Below are 26,436 nucleotides of genomic sequence, written 5' to 3'. Positions count from 1 at the left end.
ATGTCGCCCCAAAGCCCAGTGGGACAGGACCGCCTTGGGTTGTTTTGCAGAATACAGATGGGATAAGAAGAAAGAGTTTGGAGGCTTTAACCTAAAAATGCACTGCAAACTTGGCTGCAACAGCCTCTGTTGTAAGTCTCCTGTGGAAATGGCCTTATGCTGTTTTGGAAATATGCTCCGGCATAGGCTTTGGCCGTGCCTCCCGAGTCTATCATCCTTCGGACTGGCACTGCCCCGAGCCAAGCCCCTGGGGCAAGGGGGACGGAATGACAAAGTCCCCTGAGCCATCTCTGAGCCTCCAACACAGAGGGCTGCGGCGTCATGGGGAAGCAGCAGGGGCCTTTCCCTGTAAGCACTTGGGGGCCATAAGTAATTGTGGGTGTGGGTGGCATTTCTTATGATGGGGGAAATACAGCTCTCGGCTGCACCTGCTGCCACTCAAGCAGGGCATTCCCAGCAACTGTGTGTGACCGCCTTCCTCCACTAGAGGACTGTGTCACCGTGTGGGTTTGCTGCAGTCCTTTCCAAGGAGCTTGGTTGGCTTTCCAACCTGCCAGAGGTGCAGGAATTGGGGGCTGAAGCTTTTCAGGGTGCAAAACGACCGGCAGCCCCTTCTACATGCAACAGATTAAGCAGCTGCGAAAGGCCAGGTGGGGGAGAGGGCAACAGTTGACCACGTGCTAACAACTCTTGAAGTTTCACTGGATTGTCCGGGGTCTCCTGCTAGGGCAGGAGGCCTGATTTTGCCCCACAACTTCCAACCTGGACCTTCCAAGGCTGCAACCTGAAATCCAGATTCCGCAGGCAGGGGTGCAGTTAAGCTGATACAGTCGCCGTAAGACGGCGGCCAAAGGGGCACCTCCGATCCTCTGACTCAGCCCGAGAAAGCAGTGAGGAGCGTCAAGTCGCTTTCTCCTCCTGACCATAGGCCTCAAAGGGGATTGTTCTAAGCAAACCGCTTAGCCTCCTCATACGCAACCCCACCCCTCCCTCGACGCACTGACCCGCCGGGAAGGATGAGAGGACCAGGCGGCGGTTCAAGTCTTGGGGCATCCGGAAGTTATCCATGAGAGGCAGCGATGGGCTCTTGTCAGCTTCCGTGGCATAAAGGGATTTCTGCAGCTTCTCCAGCTGAAAGAGAAAGGAAGCACCTCACCCCTGTGTCGCAACAGTCCCCCTGCGCCCCCAGGGCCACGGGGAGGGCAAGCATCCCCGGCACTTCCCATTCTGCTGCGTGCGCTGCGGAACCACAGCGGCCCTGGCTGAATTGCAGGGCGACAACTCCGGCAAAACCTGGCCGACCGTTCTCGGGTTGGGGGACTTAGGCCAAGTGATCTGGGACGCTGCTGGAGGTCTACTCATCTAGTCCAGGCCACAGGGGGAAAAGGGATTTATTAATTGGAAATAAATGCAGAGGAGTTAGCCGTGTTAGTCTGTAGCTGCAAAATAGTAAAGAGTCCAGTAGCACCTTTAAGACTAACCAACTTTACTGTAGCTGGGGCCAGCGGGCCTATTGAGGCCAGGTAGGCGGTGGCCGCAGGCGCGGGGTGCCGGAGGGAGCACCGGAGGAGGCGCGGCGGGCGGGAGCACGCGCCACAAAGCACCAGCCTCCTACCCCTCCCACCCCGCGCCGCTGCCGCCGCCAGCACAAGCCCCCGGCCAGGCTCAGCCACCGCAGGCAGGCATCTGCGGCGGCGCAGGCAACCGAGCGTGAGAGCTCGGAGGCCGCCCGCCGCAGCAATCAGGCCAGCAGCGGCGCGTGCACTCCCGTGATGATGTCACTCGTGACATCATCACGCAGGCCGGTGCGCGCGCGCGTGCGTGCGGGCGCGCCCGGCCAGCCGGCCGGCCGCGAGCATGGTAAACCCTTGCGCCGCCCCTGACTGTAGCATAAGCTTTCAAAAACCACAGCTCTTTTCGTTAGACGCATCTGACGATGCATCTGACGAAAAGAGCTGTGGTTCTCAAAAGCTGATGATGCATCTGACGAAGAGAGCTGTGGTTCTTGAAAGCTGACAATAAATCTGATGAAGAGAGCTGTGGTTCTTGAAAGCTGACAGTAAATCTGACAAAGAGCTGTGGTTCTCAAAAGCTGACAGTGACAATAAATCGGACAAAGAGAGCTGTGGTTCTTGAAAGCTTATGCTACAATAAAGTTGGTTAGTTTTAAAGGTGCTACTGGACTCTACTATTTTCCAGTGGAAGAAACTCAATTCAATGACCGTCCAAAGGAGCAATACATAAAAAGTATGAAGACTTGAAACAGAGGCAGAGGTTTGAGGGAATCAAGACCAGAGTTCTAAAACTGGTTTAATTGCCATCCTCTCTTCCCAAAGAGTCAGGGGTATTCCTGTGAGGCAGGGGCTCGGGATCTCTGGGAGAGACTCCTTGGCACCTCTCCAAACTACATTTCCCAGGATTCCGTGGGGAAAGCCTTGGGGACGCTCAGTTTGGTGTAGTGGTTAAGAGCGCAGAACTCTAATCTGGAGAACTGGGTTTGATTCCTCACTCCTCTGCCTGAAGCCAGCGGGGTGACCTTGGGTCACTCACAGCTCTCTCAGAACTCTCTCAGCCCCACCCACCTCACAGGGTGTTTGTTGTGGGTATAATAATGACATACTTTGTAAACTGCTCCGAGTGGGCATTAAGTTGTCCTGAAGGACGGTATATAAATATGTTGTTGTTGTTGTTACTACTACTTCTAGTAGTACTGTCTCTTAAACAACGTAACCTTCTCACATAGTATTGTCCAGACATCTGGGGCTGCAACATGCTTTGTGGCTAGGGATGCCATCCCCCCACCCGGGGCAGGGGGGGCCCTGCTCCCACCCTCCACCCCCTGCCCCTGCTTACCTAGCCAGCGAGGGGGGGGACACCTCCCAGATCATACCCCCCCGAGCGGCGTGGCACGCTCCCGCACGCCACAGCAGCCCAACTCAGGCTGAACTGGGCGTGATTCGGCCCAAATCGGGCTGCTGTAGGGGGCAGGAGCATTCCCATGACCCGCGTGATGATGTCACTTCCCGGAAGAAGATAAGGTAGGTGCCAGGCAATCGATCTCCCCCTGGGGGGGGTTGGGGGATGCCCACGCCTTCCTCTAAGGGGGTCGCCTTCTTTGAAGGTTTTTAAGCAGAGGCTTGGTGGCCATCTGCCAGCAACGCTGCTTCTGTGAACTTAGGCAGATCATGAGAGGGAGGGCAGGAAGAGTGAGCCAGTGCCTGCCCCTCACAGCCTTTTCTTATGTGCCCAGGGCAATGCCAGTCACCACTTCAGGGCCAGGAAGGAATTTTCCTCCAGGCCAGATTGGCGGGGGATTGTGGAGGTTTTTTGCCTTCCTCTGGGCATAGAGCAAGGGACACTGGGGGAGTGGCCATGAATGTTCTGCATCGTGCAGGGGTTGGACTAGATGACCCTTGGGGGTCCCTTCCAGGCAGCTCTGTGTTTCTACGGCGATGGATTTCCCACCGAAGGGGGGAAAGGGCTGATTGAAGGGGTATGTACCTGGGCTGCAGAGATGGGGACAGCCTGGTGGAAGACAGTCCACAGCACGCTCTGGTAGCACGGCGGGGTCGTCAGAGAACCATTGTAACGGAAATAGTGGCCCAAGTGAGCAGGAAGGAGGTCACGGACGTTGAAGGGCGAGAGCACGATTTCCTGCTCTGACGAGTCCAGGGATGAGAGAGCAGGAGAGAAAGCGAGGATGAAACGCCCCAAGACAAAACCCGCTGCCTTTGTCGGTCATTTTTTGTTCCCTTGCGTTTCCCCCAGCCCGGACCCTCCAGGAAGGTTTGGCCCTGCAAAGTCTTTGTGTCTCAAGGCCCCACTGAGTGCATTTCCTTCCCAGTGGCAACTGTGGGTTTTCTGTCTGGCTGCAAGGATGGCTTTCCACTGTGGCATGTCTGCCACGCCAGGAAAAGGCATATTGGGGACGCTGTTCTCAGGGGCAAGCCCTGCTCATGCAAAACGCTCTCTTTGGGCCACGTTTCCTGCATCAGCACAAAACTCTCTCTCTCTCTCTCTCTCTCTCTCTCTCTCTCTCTCTCTCTCTCTCTCTCCCTCTCTCTCTCTCACACACACACACGCCCCCGAATGCCTCCCCATGCCTGGGCATTGCCAAGGAAGACAGAACAAGGAATCTTGTGGCACCTCGAAGACAGCCAGATTCCGCAGTCTCCGTGGCCAGAGAAGGCTCCTGGCTGCTTCTGGTCCACAAAAGCTTCTGGCACAATAAATCTGCACACCTTTACAGGGTCAGGGGGCTGCAGCAGCAGACGGACCCAGGAAGGGGGTGTGCCCATCCGTAGTGGCCATCCTCTCGAGAAGCTCCTGATAAAGTCCCAAGCAACCCCCCCCTGCCCAGAACACAGATTCCAAAGGCCACTCGTGGAGGGTGTTCCCCAACAGACCTGCCTGCACAGCCGGCCGTAACTCTCGGCAATAAACCATTCTTGTTCCCAGAAGGGCCTGCGCATTCCTGCCCCTTTTCTGCCTCACTGCAACGGTCCCTCCTCTGCCTTTCGAAGCCCCTTCCCGCGCATGCAGCCGGCCGGCCGGCCCTTCCTGGTCACAAGGGGCGTCTCACCTGCATGCTCGATGTCTTCCAAGTGGTCAAAGATGTGGCTGTAGGCAGGATTCTCCACGTTACCAACCTGCCAGACAAATGAAGCGACAGGTGGGCATTTTTTTCTCATGTTTACGTCGCTATTTCTGTAGCACCACCAGTGCGCGTGGAGCTTCCGTTCAAATATGGACACTGAGAAGTGAGGAAGGGGCGGTGGCAGTTTTGGTTTCATCCAAGGAGACTCAAAAACGGCTGCGGCACTCCGGGGTGGGGGGTGGGCTGCGGAAGTACCTGAGCCTTCGAAATGACTTTTCTGATTTTGTGTGGGAGGGCTGGGTGGCCTCTGCAGTCGCCTGCTCCGCCCCACTCAGCCTCCTGCCTGGCTCCTCCCTGCTGCTCCTGCAGCTTCCCCAGCAGCCCCCGTGGTGGCCTGGGGCCTGGGCTCGCTCCACCCTGGTTGCCAAGGGACTCTTGTGAGCCTGGCTGAGGAGGCAGGCGAGTCAGCTGCATGGCGGCTGAATCGTTGCCCGTGGTGGGGCGTGGGCATTGGCTGCTGCCACTGTGATGGAGAACGTGGCCTGGCCTCCATGGAGGCACCTGAAGCTCAGGGGCTGGCGGACAATGTGGCACAGGGCCTGGGGACGGGGCCTGCCGCTGCAGTGCTCGAGTGGTGGATGGAAGATGGCGTCGCTGGATAACGTGCAAGGCCCCTGCTCACCTCCAGGAAGATGCCCAGCACAGCCAGGCCGTCTGCGTGGTGTTTCGCCTCGCTCAGGTTGGCGTACTTTTCCGAGTTGAAATGAACAATGTGAAGCTGAAAAAGAGAGAAAAGGTGGTTTCCAAAGAACTGCCATGTGCAGGTGAGGAAAGGATGTACCAAAAAACTACCCTGTACACATCTTTGGGACAGCTCCTGTGCAAGTTCCTGGGATCTCTGCAGGAGAACTTCCCACAGGACTGGGCTGTCTGTGCCATTCAGCGGAAGAGGAGTGCCCGGGAGAGCTGCAGGACACCTCTGCCCCCAAAACCTCCTGAATCTGGAGGCGTTTCCCATGCACCTTAATCCAGTTAAGAGCCTCGCGCTGCCAGGTCAGCTCAGGTGCTCCGCCATGCCAGCTCTGGAATAGGGGCTCCCCCAGCCCCAGCCTTAATTCCCCCTGTCCCAGATTGCCCTGGCTAATCCATTGCCTTCTGTGAACTCGAGCGGGGCATAAATCCTGGCCAGGTCCTGTGTCTTGCTTGAGCAGCCCCAGAAAGCAGAGTTGCCCCCCCCCACCTGCATTCATTCTGCTGATGTTTGCCAGGCTTGCTGCAGCGCAATGGCAAGAAGGGAAGAGGTCGGCTAGGAAAGCGGGGCTGGCTTTGCTCAGGGAGCTGCATGGAACTGAGCAAGGGGCCTTTGGACTTGTTTGCCCTGTGCGGGTCTGTTGGTGGGGGATAGGCAGGGCTCGATCTGTGTCTCTGCCGCTGCAAGAGGGGACAGATCCCCCCCCCCATTTCTCTGCCAAGCTACCCTGTAGCACCAAAACTTGACTTAGTAGAGAAAGGGAGGAAGGGCAGGGTGTGCAGGGGAAAGGGGGAGGGACATACCTGTCTGCTGGCTCCTGGAGCCTGGCGGCTGGATTTCAGGGACTTTGGGCTGGGCACTTGTCCTGCTTTTATTGGGAGCGGGGGGGGGGAGCACCCTGCCCACTTACCTCCGCAGGGAAGACCTGGCCATCCACCCGGTGCTCTGACCCCCCAGTGTGTCTCGTGCTGCCCCAATGGAAGTGTAGCTGGACAGCTGAGTAGACCCTGGGCAGGCCGTGCAAGCGCATCGTCTGGGGCAGCGACATCTGCACTGCGGGAGAGAGAGGCCAGCAGGCCGTTAGTCCAGAGGGTGGGGGGCTGCATTGGCCTTTATTATTGCACCCCTTAATCTGTTTTACTGCCCAAGAGTGCAGCTGTTTGTTTAGGACATCTAAAGGTGCTAAGATGAACATAGGTGCATGTTAGATTAATAGGATTATGGTATGAATGTGGCCTCTCGCTGAGAAACTCATCCATCCCTGAGGTTAGGAGCACCAATACAGACGTTGAAGTCACTGGCTAGGAGCTGTAATGCTGGGGACCTGCTTTGGCTTGAGCGATATCATCAGAGCTTTGCAATGTAGGGAGCCAGGCTGGGTATGCCGTGGGATCATGTCCATTTGGGAAGTAGTCCCATATGGTAGGACTTGGTGTATTCCACAATAACAATAACAACAACATTTGATTTATATACTGCCCTTCAGGACAACTTAACACGCACTCAGAGCAATTTACAAAGTGTGTTGTTATCCTCACGGGACAATCACCCTGTGAGGTGGGTGGGGCTGAGAGAGCTCTGAGAGAGCTGTGACTGACCCAAGGGCACCCAGCTGGCTTCAAGCGGAGGAATCAAAACCCGGCTCTCCAGATTAGAGTCCTGCTGCTCTTAACCACTACATCTCTATAGCAAGAAACTGGCGAGTTATTGCTGGGGTGTGGAATTCAGCACCCTAAAGCTTCTCAGCCTTTTCCATTTTTGTTTTATAAGGAAGCAAGTTTCTAGTGCTTAAGGCAGCACGAAGATACGGGTGAAGGCTTCTGGCCAACTTCATCACTATGGAATTTTTAAAAAGGCAATCCTGCAACCACGGAGCTGCCTCGGAAGACCTTGGGGCTGTATGGTGGTTTCACTGCCATTGCAACTGCGCACTGCGCACCGCGCAATCTGCGCACTGAGTTACCAGAGCCAGAGCTCGTGGCTCAAGGGGCCACAGAAACAAAGGGCAACTGCCCTCCACCAGGCCACAGGCCCATAACAATCGCAGAATGGGAGGTGCGCTCTACGGTGTCACTAAGAGGGAGATTCGTGACTGTGGGACACCATGACACGTGGAAACCGTGGTGGTTCTGGCAATGCCAGAGCACAGAGTGGAGCGTGGCCAAGAGTTGCCAGCAAAACAGCTGCCCACGCTCCTTTGCCCTGTGAAACCTTCCATGGTGCAAGTGAGACCTCCCAGCGCTCTGGCATTGCGGGAAAGGGGCCTTCCTAGCCCCCTAGACGTGGTGTGCCTGCAGTGTAGCCATGGAAGACTCTTTGGCACTACAAAAGCGCCACGCCCTCTGCCCCCCCCCCGGGCCACTCAGCGATGAAGATGTCTGTCATGTGAGGGACGCAACCCAAGCCGCAGGGGAACCTCACCTGTGTGCCCATTATTTTTAAGGGTCAGCGCCTCGCTCCCAGGGCTGCGGTATCCCTCAGGCTCCACTGGAGGCAGGGAGGGGTCATAGTGGACTGCCTCGGTCTGGATGTTGATGGGGGACTGTGCTTTCCACCCACAGTCAGGATACGTGTCCAGCCAGTGCGCTTGTCCATGGGCCCCTGCAACAGAGAGAATGAGTGGCAAAGATCCTACCCGCATTTGTGGCACTTGCTTTGAAGGGGAGGGAGCCGTGGGGGGGGGGCAGCTGAAGCCCCACCTCACTCCACCAATGCTCCTTAATAGCTGCTGAACACCCGTGTGTGTGTGCCAGGAGCTGTTCATGACAGAGACCAAGCAGCATGCAATCTGTGCTTGGGGGCCTCCGACTAACAACAGAAATCCATCCCCAAATCCAAGGTGGGTGGGGTGGCTGTGCCCACCTCAAAGCTCCTCTCTTCTAAGGGCAAAGGGAAGGAATTGTTCTGGTACCTCGTGCAGAGTGAGGCTGGAGCTTCTAGGCTGAGGGAAGGTTGCACACCCAAGGCCATTATGGCAGAAGTAGGTATCAGGGCAGGGAGTGTGCCTTGGATTGGTTTAAATTGTTCCTCATGGAATGGACTCCAAGGGTTGTTGCTGGAATCATAGAATCATAGGGTTGGAAGGGACCTCTAGGGTCATCTATTCCCACCCCCTGCAAAATGCAAGAAATTCCCAAATACCCTCCCACACTCAGTGACCCCTACTCCATGCCCAGAAGATGGCAAAACGCCATCAGGATCCCTAGCCAAACTGGGGCTAGGAGTTCTCTTGTGGGGTTCCACGGGGCACAGTCTTATCTCCCATGTTATTCAGGCCTCTATATAAAGCCTTTAGGAGAATTCATTCACAGCTGTGGAATTCAATGCCATCAATATGCGGATGATACCCAGCTCATTATCCAAATCCCCTGGTGATGTAGTAGAGGTACTAAGTTGCTGCTTGACAGCTGTTGTTAATTGGCTAAAAGCAAACAAATTGAAACTGAACCCAGACCAGACGGAAGTGATGCTGGCTGGAAAAGCAAAGAGCTTGAAGGACACGGTGCTCGCCGCTTTCGATGGGGTTCAGCTGACCCTTGCAGGCTCGGTGAAGAGAGTCGAGGGCTTATTCCAGATCCTGCACTGCTGCGAGAGAATACAGATGCAAAAATGCCTTCTTCTAACTCAGTCTAGCCCAGAGGACGGCTCCCTGTCTTGACAAGGCTGATCTGACCCCCTGGATCCACGCCACGGTAACATTGAGATTAGATTTGGAGGAAGGCCTTGTGCGGCTGCATTCACTTGCTCCTCTAGCAGCAATTCTGGGTCCATTATAACCCCCAGGCTCTTATCTGAGTCTGCCAGGGTCAACTGAACCTATCAGGCTCTGGATAACAGGATATGGTAGACAGGAACCTGCACCATTGCAGCAAGAAATCCAAGCTCTTGGTCAAATGGTTTTATTCAGAAATCCAATCTTTTCCATATATATGTCCATAGAATGCGCAGAGGCAAAAAGCACCTAGCAGTACACGTTTCCTTGACAGGAATAGCAACTTGAAGAAAATACAAACTCTAAATCCCCACTCATTTCCCCCTCCCACCTAGACCACAGGTAAGCACAGGAAATGGTCTGAGAATAAATGAGAGTAAGCTATAACATTTCAGACAGTACAAGGTCACTTTTGTGAGCTTCAAAGAAAGTACAGATAAGGCAGCTGTGTTCTCAGGCTGCTAGAGAAACGAATGCTACGGTTAGAGCATTCGCAAAATGAAATCAAGATACAGCATCAGCAATGGTTCCACACAGAGAACAATGGAATGGATGTAGGGGTACAGACATGACAGAACCTCATCAAAAGTGAGACAAACAATGTCCTTCAAGATCTCCACCTTCCCAACCAGCATCTCTTCCGTCTTGTCTGGGTTCAGTTTCAATTTGTTCGCTTCCAGCTATTGACCGCAGCTGTCAGGCGATAACCCAAGATATCTACTGCATCACCAGGAGATACGGACAGCAAGCTATAAAGCTAAGTATCATCTGCATATTGGTCACATCCAGTTCCATAGCTACAAATGATTTCTCCTAAAGGCTTTACATGGTGGAGAGTGCCCTCAAGTCATAGCTGACTTATGGCTACCCCTGGTGGGGTTTTCATGGCAAGAGACTAACAGAGGTGGTTTGCCATCACCTGCCTCTGCAAACCTGGTCTTCATTGGGGGTCTCCCATCCAATTACTAATCAAGGTTGACCCTGCTTCGCTTCTGCCATCTGACAAGATCAGGCTCACATAGGCTTTACTTAAAGTTAAATAACTTGGGGGATAAGATTGCACCCAGTGGAACCCTGTAAGGTAATTCACGTACTAAAGATAGCTGTTCTCCAACAGCAACCCTTTGAGTCCATTCCATGAGGAACTATTTAAACCAGTCCAGGGCACATCCTTTGATGCCCACTTAAATGCCTCAACAGGTCTACTGTGTCAAATGTAAAAGGTAAAGGTAGTCCCCTGTGCAAGCACCGAGTCATTACTGACCCATGGGGGGACGTCGCATCACGATGTTTTCTTGGCAGATTTTTTGTTACGGGGCGTTTTGCCATTGCCTTCCCCAGTCATCTACACTTTACCCCGAAGAAACTGGGTACTCATTTTACCGACCTTGGAAGGATGGAAGGCAGAGGGTCAAGCTACAAGTGACGAATGACACTTGAACGGCAAGTGGATCTAGTGAAGAGCAAGTGGAGGGCAAGTGAACAGGGAGGAATACACTTGCCGTTCAAGTGTCATTCGTCACTTGTAGTTTGGCCCTGAGTCAACTTTGAGCCGGCTACCTGGACCCGGCTTCCGTCGGGATCGAACTCAGGTCGTGAGCAGAGCTTGGGCTGCAGTACTGCCGCTCACCGCTCTGCGCCACGGGGCTCTTAACTGTGTCAAAGGCTGCAGACAAATCCAGCAGAAGCGGCAAGGAAGCACACGGCCTTTGTCTATATTCGGACGGATACTGCTGTGTATCGTATACTACTGTCCGTTGCTGTAAGCATGCCCCTCCTGGGTAGTTTCTGTGTCGTTTAACACCTTGTGTCAAACTGCCTGCATTCCGTTTCAGCATCGTTTGAGGTCTGTTTTCAGATTTCTGTTTGTTCTCACATTTCTGTAATCCCTCTCCCATTGTATTGTTTATTGAACGTTCCAGCCATTGGTCATATTGACCTACTCTGCATAATCCCCCTTGAGTCTCAGTGGGAAAGCTGGACTATAAACAACATAAATAAACAAAAAGTAAAAATCAATGGGGTCCCCATTGCGAGTCCTCATATGCCTCCCGGCAGGGGCGCCTGGACTGAAGCCTGCTACCGAAAAGTCTGTCTTTTGCCTCAAAAAGGCTGCAAGAGGGCAAGGCTTGTTCCCTCTTTCTGAAAGAGGTTTGGCGCCGTCCACGTCCCCCGGATGCGGCAAAGGAGACCAGCAACTAGGCTGGTGAATTCCACGCTCCTTTGCATCTGAATGCTAATTGCTGGCACAGCCCTTGTTTTGCTGGAAGGATTGTTTCCAAGCGGGGAAGCAAGGATAAAGCTGTTTGTTTGGCCTGCCCTGCACAGTTGTCATTCCAGTGGCCTGAGACCTTCAGCTGTCGCACATGCATTTTTTTCAAATAAAATCCTCCAAACCCAGTTTCCCGCCATCACCGATTCTCTGCCGTATGCGTCTGCACCCAGAAAACTCTCAAATCCCTGGAGGAACTGGAAGACTGGGTAGAGAGGAAATGGGTGGTTCAAGAGAACAGACTTGTGAGATCTGAAGGAATGTCCGCTTTTCCCCACTGTCCTTGCACTTTCCCCTGCCCTTCACAAAACCGACTGCTCCTGCCCCCCCCTTTGCAACTCTCCAGCTCACTATGTGCTTTCATGTGCTGGGCATGTTCATGGGTGCTTGCCTAGCGGGGCTTACATTGCCACCTTTTAACCTGGCGAATTAAAGTCATTCCAGTGGACAGGAATGACAACTCCGGGTTAGGAAATTCGTGGGGGTGGAGCCTGGGGTGGGAGGGCTTAAGGGAGGGAACTCACAGGGGTATAATCGCATAAAGTCCGCCTTCAAAGCAGCCATCGTCTCCAGGGGAACTGATCTTTGTTGTCTGGAGATCAGTATAATTTTGTGAGATCTCCAGGACTCACCTGGAAGTTGGCAATGCCAGTTGGGAGCATGCCCCTGGGAGGCTTCTGTGTATGTCATGCACAAAGACTCTGGGAAAGAGAGACACCACTTTCCATGCAACTGGAGGACGGGGGGGGGGGGGCACCAGAAAATGTATGCCTTGCCCTTTGTGCAAAAGTTGTGTTTCCGTTTCCCTGCCTCGTGGGAAATGTTGCGTGCAGACCTCCAAGGGCCTTCTGGAATAAAGCATCGGATTACGGACAAAGTTTCCAAAATAAGAACTCATCATAAAGGTGAGGCACAGCTGGGCATCCTCAGGAACTTGGGGGTCAAGACGGGAAAGCTCTTCACGTTGAGTGCTGCTGTTGCCCAGTTAACAGAATCGGATTTGGCGTTTGCTTTGTCAGCACTTAAATCTGTGTGGCCTTGCCTAGGGTCGGAACCCGACTTGGGAACCCGAGTGCCCGTCAGGAGAGACCGGCCTTGACCAACCGAAGCTCGGGCTCAGGGGCAGGACGGCAACTCCATACCAGCAGGAAGCACACCAAGGCTCGTACGGTTTTGCAGCTACTCTTTGGGCAGTGCTCAACTAGATGAGATCCTGGAGGGGTCTTTGGCCCACCCAGCATCCCCTCTGGCTCCCTGATCTTCTCCCACACCTGGGTAAGGAAGTGGGGCAATGCACACACACACACTTGCTGTTTCTCCCCATCTCCTGCACCTCCCTTTGGCAAACCAGACCAGGCCCTGGACAGGCCTCTCTCGTCTGGAATTGCTGCAGCCACCACTAAGCCCCTCTCAGCCTTCCATAATGGCTTTGTTTTTCAAGGCTGAGCGACTCAAAGGGGATTACATTCCCTGTGCCCAAGAGGATCAAGCGTGCCTGGCCAAGCTTCCTGCGCTAACCTCTTTGGAACAACACGTGTCCTTTGCTCTTTTGAAGCACAGGATTTCAGCTGGAAAAACAGACCAGCAGCCCTGCCCAGCTCTCAGAATTAGGGGGCCTTTGGGGACAAAGGCAGATCTGGTGGCTGGGGGGCAGGAGGACGAGCTCCGTCATTCCCCCTCCCCAGTGCTTCCTCCATGGGGAAAGGACGGGTCCAGTTGAGTTAGGGCAGCTACTGCTTCTGCCTTGTTGTAGGGTCGCTACCCAGAATGACACATTTGTAGAACGGAGAGGGAAGATCAAAAGTCGGACCCTTCCAGCCTCTGCACTTACACACCAAGGCCAGCTGAACAACGCCCACCCACCCCCACCATTCACTGAGCCAAGCTGTTCAGCATTTGCTAGAAACAAAAAGCAGGCATAGATCCAGAGGAGTTAGCCGTGTTAGTCTGTAGCAGCAAAATAGAAAAGAATCCAGTAGCGCCTTTAAGACTAACCAACTTTACTGTAGCATAAGCTTTCGAGAACCACAGCTCTCTTCATCAGATGCATGGAGGGTATGAAGAAACTGGTTAGATATATATAGGTGGTGAGGGGAAGGGGTAAGAACACTTCAGTCTATCAGGACATTCCATCAAGGACTTAAAGGTCATCGTAGTTCAACAGAAACCTTTCAAAAACAAAATACAACGGGGAAGCTGCTGAATTGGAATTCATATGCAAATTTGACTCAGTCAGACTTGCACTGAATAGAGACTATGAATGGTTATCTCACTATCAGAAGCAACTGATCCCATTATCAGAAGCAACTGATTGCATCTACAGTTCTAGAAGCAGCTGAGGAAAACCATTTTTTGCTCTCATGATACATGTTTCTCCAGCTCTGGGTGGAGGGCCAAGCTACCTGCTACGAATTTTGGCAAGTCATTTATTTTATTTATAATTTAGATTTATAGATTCTATAGTATTACATCTGGGCCACAAAAATGAGAAGCACAAATACTGGATGGGGGATACACTTCTGGGCAGTAGTATATGTGAAAGGGATCTTGGGGTAAGAGTGGACTGTAAATTAAATATGAGCAGTCAGTGTGATACGGTGGCAAAAAAGGCCAATTGGGTTGTATCAAAGGGGCCATAGTGTCGAAATTGCAGGAGGTCATAGCCCCTCTCTATACTGCCTTGGTCAGGCCACACCTGGAGTATTGTGTGCAGTTCTGGAGGCCTCACTTCAAAAAGGATGTGGACAAAATCGAGAGGGTGCAGAGGAGAGCGACGAGGATGATCAGGGGTCTGGAGACTGAGCCCTACGAGGAAAGGCTGAGGGCCTTGGGAATGTTTAGTTTGGAGAAGAGGAGGTTGAGGGGGGACAGGATTGCTCTCTTTAAATATTTGAAAGGCTGTCATTTGGAGGAGGGCAAGGAGCTGTTCCAGTTGGCAGCAGAGGGTAGGACGCGAAGCAATGGGCTAAAACTACATGCACAAAGGTACCGGCTGGATATTAGGAAAAACTTTTTCACGGTCAGAGTAGTTCAAAGGTGGAATCAGCTGCCTAGGGAGGTGGTGAGCTCCCCCTCACTGGCAGTTTTCAAGAAGAGGCTGGAGGAATCTTTGTCAGGGCTGCTTTAGGCTGATCCTGCACTGGGCAGGGGGTTGGACTAGATGGTCTGTATGGCCCCTTCCAACTCTGTGATTCTACGATTCTATAAACTGCCCTACTCCTGAATATGCAGGGCTCAGGGCAGTGATTCATTCTCAGGGCTCAGGGCAGGGGTCCTTACTGGGACTCCATTCAGGGCACATATTCACCCTGTGCTGTTCCAGCTGCACTGGCTCCCTGTTGAGTTCCGGATCTAGTTCAAGGTCTTGGTTTTGGTGTTTAAAGCCCTTAGTGGACTGGGGCCAACGTATCTATGGGACCGCCTTTCCCATTATGTCCCCCACAGGGCCTTGCACCCTGTGGATAAACAATTAGTGGTGGTCCCCGGTAGGGATGGCAGACCCCCGGTGGGGGCGGGGTATCCCCAGCCCCCGCTCCCCACACCCTGCCCCCACTTACCTAACCAGCGGGGGGGGCATCTTCCATGTGAGCTCCCCTGTGGCGCTGCGTGCTCCCGTGTGCAGCAGCCACCGGGATCAGACCCTTTTTGGCCCGGATCAGGACCACTGTGGAGTGTGGAAGCACTCCTGCGCTCCGCAGCGCTTCAAAACGGACCCGTTTTGGCCAAAATCAGGCTCATTTTGGGCCCATTTTGCCGCAGATTGGGCCTGTTTTGAGGTGCTGCAAAACGGGCCCGATCTGTGGCAAAATGGGCCCATTTTCGGGCGCTGCGAAGCACAAGAGTGCTCCTGCACTCCGCAGCGCCTCATAACGGGCCCATTTCAGCACGGATCAGGCCTGTTTTGAGCCCCTGCAGAGCGTGGGTGCACACCCAGGGGCCGCGCGATGTCGTCACTCCTGAAGTGACGTCAGCGTGCTTGTGGGGGCGCGTGCGCGCACCCCTCTCCCCCAAGGTAAGTGCTAGGCCCCTATCCTCCCAGTGGGAGGTTTAGGGGGCCTGGCAACCCTCGTCCCCGGCCTGAGGGACGTTTTTCTGGTCTCAGCCAGGGGCAGGGCCTTTTTGGCTCTGGCCTCGGCCCAGTGGAACCACTCCCATTGGAGATCCGGGCCCTGCAGAATCTGCTACAGTTCCGCAGGGCCTGTAAGACGGAGTCGTTGTTCCGCCGGGCCTTTGGTTGAGAGCCGACATTCTGCCCCTCCTTTGGCCGCCGCGCCCCAAGCTGTCCTTCCCTGGGCGCTACCCCATGGTTGAAATCTGGAGTTCTTATACTATTTTTACAGTGGCCTGTGTAACTGTTGATGACGCCTGAAACTGGAATTTGGATTACAGTAGCTGTGATTTAGTTTTATGATTTTATGTGTTTTAACTTGTATTTATTGTTGTTTATTGATGATGTTAGCCACCTTCAGCCTGTTCGTGAGGAGGGCGGGATATAAATCTAAATAAATAAATCTTACTATATAATTCAGTAAGTGGTTTCCGATGACTCACCCGGTAACCAAGAGCGCAGGCGCGTTATTGCGCCCCTCCCAGGGATACGAGGGGAGTCGCTTCGTGCCGCAGTAGCCCGATCCGGGTGGCTGCCGGGCAGAGGAGCCTGGAGCCACACACACCCCATGCTCCCCGCTGGCAGCAGCCCCGATTGCTGGCCTCCTCTACCCCACAAAGCAGTGATCCTGGGGGGCACAGGGGGGTCGAGTGGCGGCATGCAAGCCTCGCTCAACTCCTCCCCCCCGAGCCGTGATCCTGGGGGGGGTGTCGAGTGGCGGCAGGCAAACCTCGCTTGTCTCCTCTCCCCCTCAAAGCCATGATTCTGGGGGTCAGGGGGGGTGAGCGGCGGCAGGCAAGCCTCGCTCTCCTCCTCTCCCCACCAAAGCTGCGATCCTGGGGGGGTGTCAAGCGACGGAATGTCCCAACCTGGAGCTGGCAACCCTACTTGAAGTCGCAATGGGGAGGGTGAGGGGGGCACGCAGGAGCAAGGGGGGCACGGCATCCCTCACTCACCTCCCCCCCAAACCGCAATGGGGGCAAGAGCGGGGGGGGGGGAATGGAGGCAGGTATGCTACCCTGCCCTCCTTCCCTTTGCCCAGATTGGGGCGCTGGGGAGGGGGCAATGGCCAGCCAGGCCCCCCTGCCCTTTCTAGAGCCCGTTGTATTTTTTGCTATAACAGGATTTCTTTCTAGTAAATAAATAAATTCAGCCGGAAAGGAAAGGGATTTTAAAGTCCACGAGGGGGCCTGGGAAGGCAGCAGGGGGGCAGGAGTTCTACTGTTGTTATCACATGGAGGTTAGTGAATCAACGTGTTAATCATGTAATCTTATAAATGTAAGAAGAGTAAGTCTTTGGTAATTGAAACTGCTATTTGATAACAGTTCTTAAAACGTTTCATTGGAACAATAATGTAAGTCTTTTGACGTTAGAAATTGTTATAGTTAGATCATATAACAAAAGCCGAACAGCAATAAAAAGATGGCTATAAAAAACGGACGGATCTTTAAAAATTCCTCTCTCCGCAGCTGCTGTGTTGCTGTGGGGAAAGTGAGCCATGACTCACCACAATTGGCAGTGTGTCCTTTGGGCCAGAGTCTTTCCGCAAAAGCTGTACACTGTCCATGGTAGGAAAAACAATCCCATTGAAAGCAGAGGCTGTTCCAGGCAGCACCGTCTCCCTCTTACCTGGATCCAGCTATTTGCATGGCTGCACGGCTGCAGTTACTAGTCCATAACGGCTGGGCCCCCCCTGCTATTTTCCTAATGCATTTGCAGCTATTTAAGCAATTGGGGGGGGGGGGTTATCACTTCAGGGAGGTGGCTGTGTTTTCTAAACAGGCGTATGCATTTTTATTTTTTAAAAAATATGCATTTGCTGTCCTCCTCTATAAATGGCAAGCAACAATTCGTCTGTTGCTGCTGGAAGGACGAGGGTTAACTCGTGTGTCCCAAATCTTTTGTTGCAAGCTGGGAACTCCAAAAGGGCCTTTCTTCTGGGGCACCTGAGGGGTCGTGGAAGGCTTTGGCCGGAGCTCCTTTGTGGCAGCTCAGGGGGCCACGGCTCGGGCAAGAACTGGGGCAGCTGTGCCAAGGGCCTTGGCCACTCCCCCATGGCTGGCCTGCGATGCTGAGTTGTTGGAGGGACGAACGGTGAGCTGCATCTGAAATGCTCCAAGCTTTGAAAAGCCGTCTGATGCAGTAACCAAACTGCAGCTATCAAAAATGGTTAATTCGCCCCTGCGGGTTCTGATGCTTCCAAAAATATTGTTTCTCCCAGAGAAAAGGGGTCGGATCTGTTCCACTAACAATAACAGCCTCTTGGTTCAGGGGAATGCTCCTTGAGCCACGCCACCGCTGTTCATGGGATGGATCTGCAGGATTCGACCCGCAAGCTGCCGTATAAGAGTCAGTCTTGTCTCCTCTGGCTGGCAGCTGCTCTTGAGGGTCTCAGGCAGAAAAAGGTCTTCCACGTCACCTGCTACCTGCCCTTTTCTATTGGAGATGCAGGGAATTGATCCCAGGACGTTGCGCGTGCCAAGCGAGTGCTCTGCCACTGAGCCACAGCGCCTCCCTATTGATTTAACACTTTTGATTCCCCGTCGAGGCAACACTTTCTAGTTGAATCACCATCGGGGCAGCGGCATATGGCAGAATTCGTTCTGCATTGCCCAGCCCATGCCTCTGCCTAAGTGCCAAACTAGAAATGTGGGTTTTTTAAGTATTGGGTCTGAGTTTTCCAGACTTGCCTCAATTTTCCTGCAGCTGCCAAATGGCTGCTAAATAGTAAAGGAGACCTTGTTTGGGCTTGGAATACTGCCAAGGGGGGAGGGGGCTGCTGCCTTCCCCCCAGTCCCTTTCCCGGCAATGAAACAGGCCCTGTTTTTGCTGCTCCGTATGGAGAATTCTGAGCATGTGGATAAGCAAAGATTAGGAAATAAATCTCTCTAGTGCTGTTTCATTGGGGGGGGGGGGAAGACTGCCCCCCCACCGTCTTCTCCCACAGTGGTATGGTTGCCAACCTCCAGGTGAGGCCTGAAGATCTCCTGGAATTACAATGGCTCTCCAGACTACAGAAATTGGTTGCCCTGCAGAAAATGGCTGCTTTGGATGGGGGGCTCCACAGCCTCATATCTCACAAAGGTCCCTCCCCAAATCCTGCCCCCCAGACTCCACCCCCTCCAAATTTCTAGACGTTTCCCAACCCGGAATTGACAGCCCTACACGACAGCATTTTCAGCCCAAATGGGCTCGACTTTGATTTTTGAATAGCCATTCGCTGCAGCAGCTTTTGTGGCTCTGGGAACCTGGGCCCGACTCTTAAAAAGCAAACGTCTAGTTTGGCCCTAAGGAGGCCTTTCAAAACCGAGGCCTTTAGGACCTCCTCCGGCCTGCCGACATGTCTCTCGCTCCCCAGAATTTTCAGATATATAGGATTCAGCTGTGGCTGGGGAAGAGCATTCTGTGCATGCTCAGGAGCTTCTTACCCATATTCTAGTATTGCTGAAGGAGTGCCGCAGCTGGGCTTGGGGGCAGAGCCTGGCTTAGCTTGGGGTGTAACCAGCAGGCATCAGGGGTCAACACCCCAACATGAGGGGAAGCCAGTTTACAGCAAGCTTAAGGTGGTCCAAATGAAGAAATGTGAACTTCTGCAGAGTAAATCCAGGAAAATCGCTCTTTCCTTACCTTCATATGTCCAGTGGGAACCTGCAAGGGAAAAGAAGAAGGGGATTGGGTTGAGTCAGGGCAGTCTGAGGCAGCGTCTGCGGGAACCATCACAGGTTCCAGGGCTGATTCGGCCCCCGAAGGGACTGCATTGCCCCAGGGGGTGGCAGAAGGAGCTTCCTGCCAAGGTCTTGGTGCCGGAAGGCTCACGGCGCAACCCAGGAATGAGCCTGGGCGTTCAAAACCTGCTCCCACGGAGCCTCTTCCACAGAGCCAGCGTGGCGTGGTGGTTAGAGTGTGGGATTAAGATCTAGGGGATCCGGGTTCGAATTCCAGCTCTGCCATGGAAGCCACCTGGGTGACCACAAGCCAGTCACACTCTCTCAGCCCAGTCTCCCTCACAGGACTGTTGTGAGGATAAAATGGAGGAGAAGAGAATGATTCAAGCTGCTTTGCGTCCCCACTGGGGAGAAAGGCTGGGGGTATAATGGAAGGAAATAAAAACATACGGATCACCCCGCTGGGTCAGACTAAAGGTCCTTCTAGTCTAGCATCCCGTATCCCATGGGAACCAGCCAGATGACTCCCTGGGAAGTAGGACCACCCTCCATTTTTTATCCCCCAGCATCTGGCTATTCAGAGGTACACTGCCTTGGAACATGGAGTTTCCTTTCTCAGTTACCATTGTTCATGACCACTGAGCCATCTCTCCCCCTTAAGGTTTGCCTTCTACTTTTTTCCGTTGAATTCCCGCCCCCCCCCCCTTATTGGTCACATCATCTCAGGAGATAAACGGAGGTAAACTGCCTCTGGGCATGGAGGTTTCAGTCGCCTGTTATTGCTAATAGCTGTTGATAGACCTGGCCCCAAAGAAAAGGGTCTAAGGGAAGACACGGAGCATAGCCTTCTCTACGTGTTGTTAGATCCAGAGGAGTTAGCCGTGTTAGTCTGTAGTAGCAAAATCAAAAAGAGTCCAGTAGCACCTTTAAGACTAACCAATTTTATTATAGCATAAGCTTTCGAGAATCAAGTTCTCTTCATCAGATGCCTGATCAAAACTGGGCAGATACAGAAGAGGAGGGGGAAAGAGAGAGAAGGGGGCATAAATCACAAGAAGACAGAATGCAATTAGCATAGAGGCAATCAAAACATTTGGTGGGTACTGTAGTCCCAAAAATGCTTGTTGTAAATCTCTTAAGTGTGAGTCTCGGTCGAGAGCATTGGAGCAGATACGGTTGTAACGTGAGGCTTGGCTGTAGACAACCGACCGAGTGGTATGTTTAGGGTGGAAGCTGGAGGCATGTCGATATGAGTATCGGTCTGTTGGTACCCACCAAATGAAGTGAAGGAACAAATTAACAGGGCCAGACTAGTACCCAGAAACAGCCTGCTCCAGGACAAACCTAAAGGAACTAACAACAGAACACCACTGGTTGTCACCTATAGCTCCCAGCTCAAACCCATCCAACGTATCATCAGTGAGCTACAACCCATCCTGGAAAATGATACCTCTCTCTCAGAAGCCCTGGGTGGAAGACCTTTCCTTGCCTACAGACAGCCCCCCAATCTTAAACGACTTCTCACTTACAATCATGAATCGGCCAGCAGAGTCACCAGCACAGGTACCAAGCCCTGCAACAGACCCAGATGCCAGCTCTGCCCCTATATCTACCCAGGGAATACAATTACAGGACCCAATGGCATCAACTACACTGTCTCTGGCTCTTACAGCTGCTCATCCTCCAATCTGATATATGCCCTCATGTGCCAACAATGTCCTTCTGCTCTGTACATTGGACAAACGAGCCAACCTCTACGCAAAAGAATAAATGGACACAAATCTGACATTAGAAATGGAAACGTCCAGAAACCAGTGGGAGAACACTTCAATCTACCAGGACATTCCACCAAAGACTTAAAGGTCGCTGTGGTTCAACAGAAACCTTTCAAAAACAAAATCTAACGGGAGGCTGCTGAATTGGAATTCATATGCAAATTTGACTCTGTCAAGCTGGGACTGAATAGAGACTATGAATGGTTATCACATTATCACAGGTAACAGATTCCCTTTACAGAGGCGTGGTCTGGGGGAGCCCAGTGACGCCTGGTGTGGGCTTTCGGGGACCACAGTTCTCTTTGTCAGATGCAACTGGCAGGGAGGGCTGTGGTTACCGAAGGCTTATACTACATAGGAATTGGATACCTTCACTGCTACAAACTGACTGCACACCAAAAGGAGATGTTTACATTTCCAAGCAAAGGAATGTTTTGATTGCCTCTATGCTAATTGCATTCTGTCTTCTTGTGATTTATGCCCCCTTCTCTCTCTTTCCCCCCTCCTCTTCTGTATCTGCCCAGTTTTGATCAGGCATCTGATGAAGAGAACTTGATTCTCGAAAGCTTATGCTATAATAAAATTGGTTAGTCTTAAAGGTGCTACTGGACTCTACGTGTTGTGGCAGTGAATTCCATGCGTTCATTATGCAGGGGGCCAAGAGCTTTTCTCTGCCTGGCAGACAAACAGTCATGGGTGAGGCCATCCTGAAAGTCTAGCTGTATGCTTCTATTAGGTACCAACACATTCGATGCATGACTTATATTAAAATAAAACACAATTCATATCACATTTTCATTACTTGCTGTATGGATAGCTGTAGTTCCTGGGCATAACATCTGGATCCCCATCCATTACAAAGGAGTTGCAAAAATTTTCCATCCCAAATTTCTGTAAAGGACCCTTCTGCTCACACTTGTGTTTGAGAATGGATCGCCATTGACCTCAGTGGGCTCACTTCCGAGTAAGCGCGCACAGTTTCAGACAAGCCACTGACCCAGGAAACGTTGTGGCCTGGACCCAGTTCTCTTTAGAGCAAGCCCCATTCTCACTGAATGGGTGGCCCCAGACCACGGGGCGGCCCCAGGGCAGAGGCAGGGCTTGGGTCCCAGCTAGCCAATCTCCCGCTAGCCCTCCTGCCCCAGGCATCTTCTTTGAGGCCCTGTCCTTTCAAGCCAGCCCTTTATCCACAGCTGCTTTGTAGAAGGTCACTCGGCATCCCTCCCTCCATTGTCGTCGAGCCAAAACAGAGCAAAAAGCTCATCTCCAATTACAGCTTTGAAATAGCGGGTGTATTTTCCGTTGCTTTAAATAGATCTTTGCATTAATATTTCTTACCCTGAACCTTTTTTTCCAAGTCTATAGAAGTTATACACACACCCAAAAAAAGCCAGATTAGAGGCAATGTTGATAGAAGAGAGAAGTTGAACTGAATTTGTTCCCCCCTAAAAAGGGCAGCCGGTCCCTGGGCAGAGAGACGTGATCTGCCGACAGACCTCTCAGACTGTTTCTAAAATTACTCTTGCAGTGTGAGAAGAGATTTGGCAAAAGGAGAGTCTCCCCCTGCCCCCCCCCCCCCGTTAGGAAAAACTTTGGGACTAGAGTCACATGCCCCCTTCGTAGAGCATCCGGTCAAGAATTCTGCAGATACTGAATGTTCACCTTCTCTGAAAGGTGGAGTGGTAGAAGAACTTTCTTGGCATTTCATGTATCTGAAGAAGTGAGCTGTGACTCAGGAAAGCTCATTCCCTACCACAAATTGTGTTGGTCTTAAAGGTGCTACTGGACTCTTGCTCTTTTCTTAGATCCAGAGGAGTTAGCCGTGTTAGTCTGAGGTTGCAAAATAGTAAAGCGTCCAGTAGCACCTTTAAGACTAACCAACTTTATTTCAGCATAAGCTTTCGAAAACCACAGCTCTCTTCATCAGATGCTGACAAAGAGAGCTGTGGTTCTCAAAAGCTTATGCTACAATAAAGTTGATTAGTCTTAAAGGTGCTACTGGACTCTTTACTCTTTTGCTCTTCTCGTGGCACTGGTTCTTTAAGTAGCTGACCCTGCCTTTCCCTTTTGGGTCTAGGTGACAGCAAGCACCTTGTAATTCAAAGCAGATTAAAATCGGCGCTGATATGTCTGAGCTAGTTTCTAGTAGCGAAGAGGTCTGCACAACTTTGTTGCCTCCAGAAGATCGAATTAACCCTGTTGTGTTTTCCTTTCCTCACGGATCAGCTCAGAACAACAGGGCATGGCTCAGCTAGACATTTCGTCCCTTTTTCCATCTCCATAACATCTGGGGAAATTTAGCACACCTCCAAAGCCAGGGCCAAACTGCTTCCCAGGGCTGCATTCCTTTTTGCCTGCACTGCACTGCCTGATTGGCTGTTTTTTCCATCCAGATGCTGAAGGCTCCCTGCAGAATGTGAATAATTCCCGGTAAGAAAGAGAACCCCCCACCCCTCTGTGTGGCTCAGGAAATCTGTGTGGCAATTCCTCAGAGGTTCCCGCCGGGCCGGCTTCCTGATGCGGGCCCCCACCTGGTAACTCCCTCCCTCTTTTGTTCCCCTTGCAGAGTGGATGAGCGCATTGCTAAAACGTGTTGTGAATGGGAGTTGCTGGCATTGTGATGCTAGCGTTCAGCTTCCTCCCGGGATCTCTGTAACTTCTTCAGTTAAATCTCAGGGTGGGAGCCTTTGCAACAGGAGCTCTGACTCTCACAAGCTCCTACCCTGGGGATCTGGCTGGTCTTTAGGGTGATGCTGGAACCAAATCTTGCTTTTCTGCTGCAGACCGACCCAGCTACCCGCCTGAAACCTACTTCTAGCTAACAGCAGCTCTTTCCCCCGAGGGCAAGGAGCCTGCCTCCTGCGCCAGAGGAGAGTGCTGCTGTTCATAGAACAGGTCAGCATTCTTTTTGGAGCACATATTCATGTAACAATGCTTGTGTATGAGCACTAAGGCGGCCCCCCCCCTGCGATGCCCAGCCTATACAGTGCCCAGCTGCTGCATGTTTTGAATTCTTGATAACATCGGATAGATTTTTTTTCCTGGAGTACCCTAAAGGGCAAACATCTTCTGGGTTTTTAAACGGGCGCACCGCAGGCAAAGTCGAGGGTTTTCAGCCATGTGCAAGACTGGGGTCTGCAAAGGATGGGAAACGGCTGTTAAAAGGAGACCCCTCTTTCCTCTGGGAAATGTTGGGGGGCTGCTTCATTATTGTCCTTTCTCAACTGAAGCTTTTGCCCAAGGGCAAACGGGCAGTTGTAGTAAGAGTCCTGTAGTTGTTTCCTGACCTTTGCAGGGATAATTTAAGCTGAATTGGCTAGTGCCGAAGGGGGCAGGGGAGCCCTGTGTGATCCGGTGCCAGTCAGCCCAGCTGAGAATTTTGCAGCACCTTAAAGAGGCTACAACACCCAAAGAAACTCCTGTGGGAGAGTCCCCAACAAGAGGGCTGCAATCCTAAACACACTTACTTGAGCTTTGTGGTGTTTAGCTCCAAGTCAGCCTGCTTAGGAAAGCAGGCTGCCTTTTTCCTGTCTCCCCCCCCCCTCCAGCCCCCCCCCCATCATCCCAGCCTTGGGTGCTTCATGCTGAGACCCACAGCCAGCGACAACCCGGTGGGGAAGTTCTCCTGCTGAAGCACCACTGCAAGGAAGCATTCGCCTCTGAGACTCTGGCCGTCTGGTGGATTGTGCCCTGTGGCAGCTGGGGGGAAGGGAGAGGAGGCCATGTGGCTCTTCCACCTCGGAGGCCCTTGGCCTGTCCCTGGCGGCTGCTGAAGAGAGAAGAAAACTGGGGGGGGGGGGGAATGCTTCAGTTGAAAGTCCGTTCAGGCTGGGTGTGCAAACCTGGGGAATGGAAAGCTTATTCTCTGGCTACATGCCTATGCACATTTACCTGAGAGTAAGACCCATTGATCTTAGTGAGATTTCTTTCCAGGGAAGCATGCAAATACTTGGTTTGCAATCATCAGCGCTCCCCCTGCACTCAAATGTTGGTGGTCTTTTGGGTGCCCCAGGTGCCCTCTTACTCTGTGAGAAATAACTTCCATCTTTTCCTAGGGGGGCCTTAAGGGGGGGGCAGAGGCCTAGAGGAACTGCTGAGCAAGGACTGTTGGAGGAAACCTTCCGTGTTTGCAAACCGGGCAAGCCATTCCACCCAAACACTCTTCCTTTTTCAAATTATTGAAGGGCAATGATTTTAAAAATTCTCTTGAGAGCAAGCAAACACTCCCCCCCCCCCCCGCAATAATCCCAAAGAAGTGCTGACGGGTGGCAAAGATGACCCTATGTGAAAGGAAGAAAGGAGCAGCCGAGCCAAGCTTCCAAAAGCCAGTGGAAGCCCCCCCCCCTCCGCCCCCCAGCAGAAGAGCAAAGAGGCAGAAGAGGGAACTTACTGCTTGCAGCCCAAGAGAAGGAGAATCCTTGCAACAGCAGAGAAGCCCAGAGCATCTTTGGGCAGGTGAGCAGAAGCGAGGGCTGGAGACGGAGCAGGAAGCCAGAGGGATACCCCTTGGTCGGTCCTCCTGCTAGGCCTGGAGGGTCAGTAGTCAGCTCCCCCAGCCCAGCCCCCCACCCGTCCCTTGGAGAGGAGTCAGGAGATTCCCAAATGCCACTCAGACAAAAAGAATCGAGGTGGCTTTTAAGGTGGCTCTGGCCAGAGAATAGAGGGAAGCTGCCCAGGGACGAAGGGCGCAGCGCCTTAAATACTTCAGCCACAAGTGTAGGGAGTCCCAGCAGTGTTTGGAGAGGGGGACGAGCGAGGGGGGGGGGCCTGGCATTTGGCTGTCGTTCAGGCCTGTGCAAGCCAAGCAGCTTGGCATGCTCAGCGGCGGTCATCTGTAACTTTAATGGAGGGCAAAAAGAAGGAGCAAATCCAGGACACGCAGGAGTGGATTTCTTGACACTCGGAGGGCTAACGTGGAGCACTTAACGGGGACCCAGCCCCAGTCCAGCCGCTCTGTTTTGACCTGACCTACCTCGCTGGGTTGTCGTGAGGATAAAAGGGAGGAGGGGAGATAACTGTGTTTGCCGCCCTGAGTTCCTTGGAGGGAGGGAGGGTTGCCAGCTCCAAGCTGGAAAATTCCTGGAGATTTGGAGGATGAAGCCTGGAGAAGGTAGGATTTGAGGAGGGAAAGGACCTCAGCGTGGTATAATTCCATGGAGCTCTCCCTACAAAGCAGCCCTTTTCTCCAGGGGGACTGATCTCTGTGGCCTGGAGAGCCGTTGTAATTCCGGGAGCTCTCCAGCCACCACCTGGAGGACGGCAACCCTAGAGGGAGGGAAGGATAGAAATGTAGTAAATAAGTAATATTTGAAGCCTGGATTCTGCCAGTCTAACATCCAGAGCTCAACCCCAGAACTTACCTGCGCAAATCAGTGCCCTGTTGTTTCGAATCCCACTCCTGCCATGAGCTCTGCAGGTGGCCGTAGGTGAGCCCCTCCCCTCAGCCCAGCTCCCCAGCTGCATGGGGTGGTGGTGGAAATAATAACACAGACTTTGTTCACTGCTCTGAGTGGGCACTAATCTGTCTAGAAGAGTGGTATATAAGTACTGCTGTT

General features: G+C 52.7%; 1 protein-coding gene across 3 annotated transcripts in view; it reads right to left on the bottom strand.

Moving 5' to 3' along the window:
• Window positions 1–25,503, bottom strand: part of CA14 (carbonic anhydrase 14) — a 28,917-nt gene extending 3,414 nt beyond the window's left edge. The window contains exons 1-8 of one of the 3 annotated variants that reach the window (XM_054998771.1): window positions 25,272–25,503; window positions 19,069–19,089; window positions 7,770–7,949; window positions 6,259–6,401; window positions 5,280–5,375; window positions 4,583–4,649; window positions 3,502–3,659; window positions 1,005–1,131 (exon numbers count right to left, since the gene is read on the bottom strand). In XM_054998771.1, the coding sequence (XP_054854746.1) occupies window positions 1,005–1,131; window positions 3,502–3,659; window positions 4,583–4,649; window positions 5,280–5,375; window positions 6,259–6,401; window positions 7,770–7,949; window positions 19,069–19,089; window positions 25,272–25,326 (847 nt within the window). In that variant the 5' untranslated portion in view covers window positions 25,327–25,503. Of the gene's footprint in view, window positions 1–1,004; window positions 1,132–3,501; window positions 3,660–4,582; window positions 4,650–5,279; window positions 5,376–6,258; window positions 6,402–7,769; window positions 7,950–19,068; window positions 19,090–21,683; window positions 21,762–25,271 lie in introns of those variants that run through there. The other 2 variants (XM_054998791.1, XM_054998780.1) reach the window with 2 other exon arrangements.
• Between the last annotated feature and the right edge of the window lie 933 nt (window positions 25,504–26,436).

Source organism: Eublepharis macularius, chromosome 1 (genome assembly GCF_028583425.1).
Source record: "Eublepharis macularius isolate TG4126 chromosome 1, MPM_Emac_v1.0, whole genome shotgun sequence".
NCBI lineage: Eukaryota > Metazoa > Chordata > Lepidosauria > Squamata > Eublepharidae > Eublepharis > Eublepharis macularius.
Note: the sequence above shows the minus strand (reverse complement) of the source record. Positions and strands in the feature narration are given on the sequence as shown.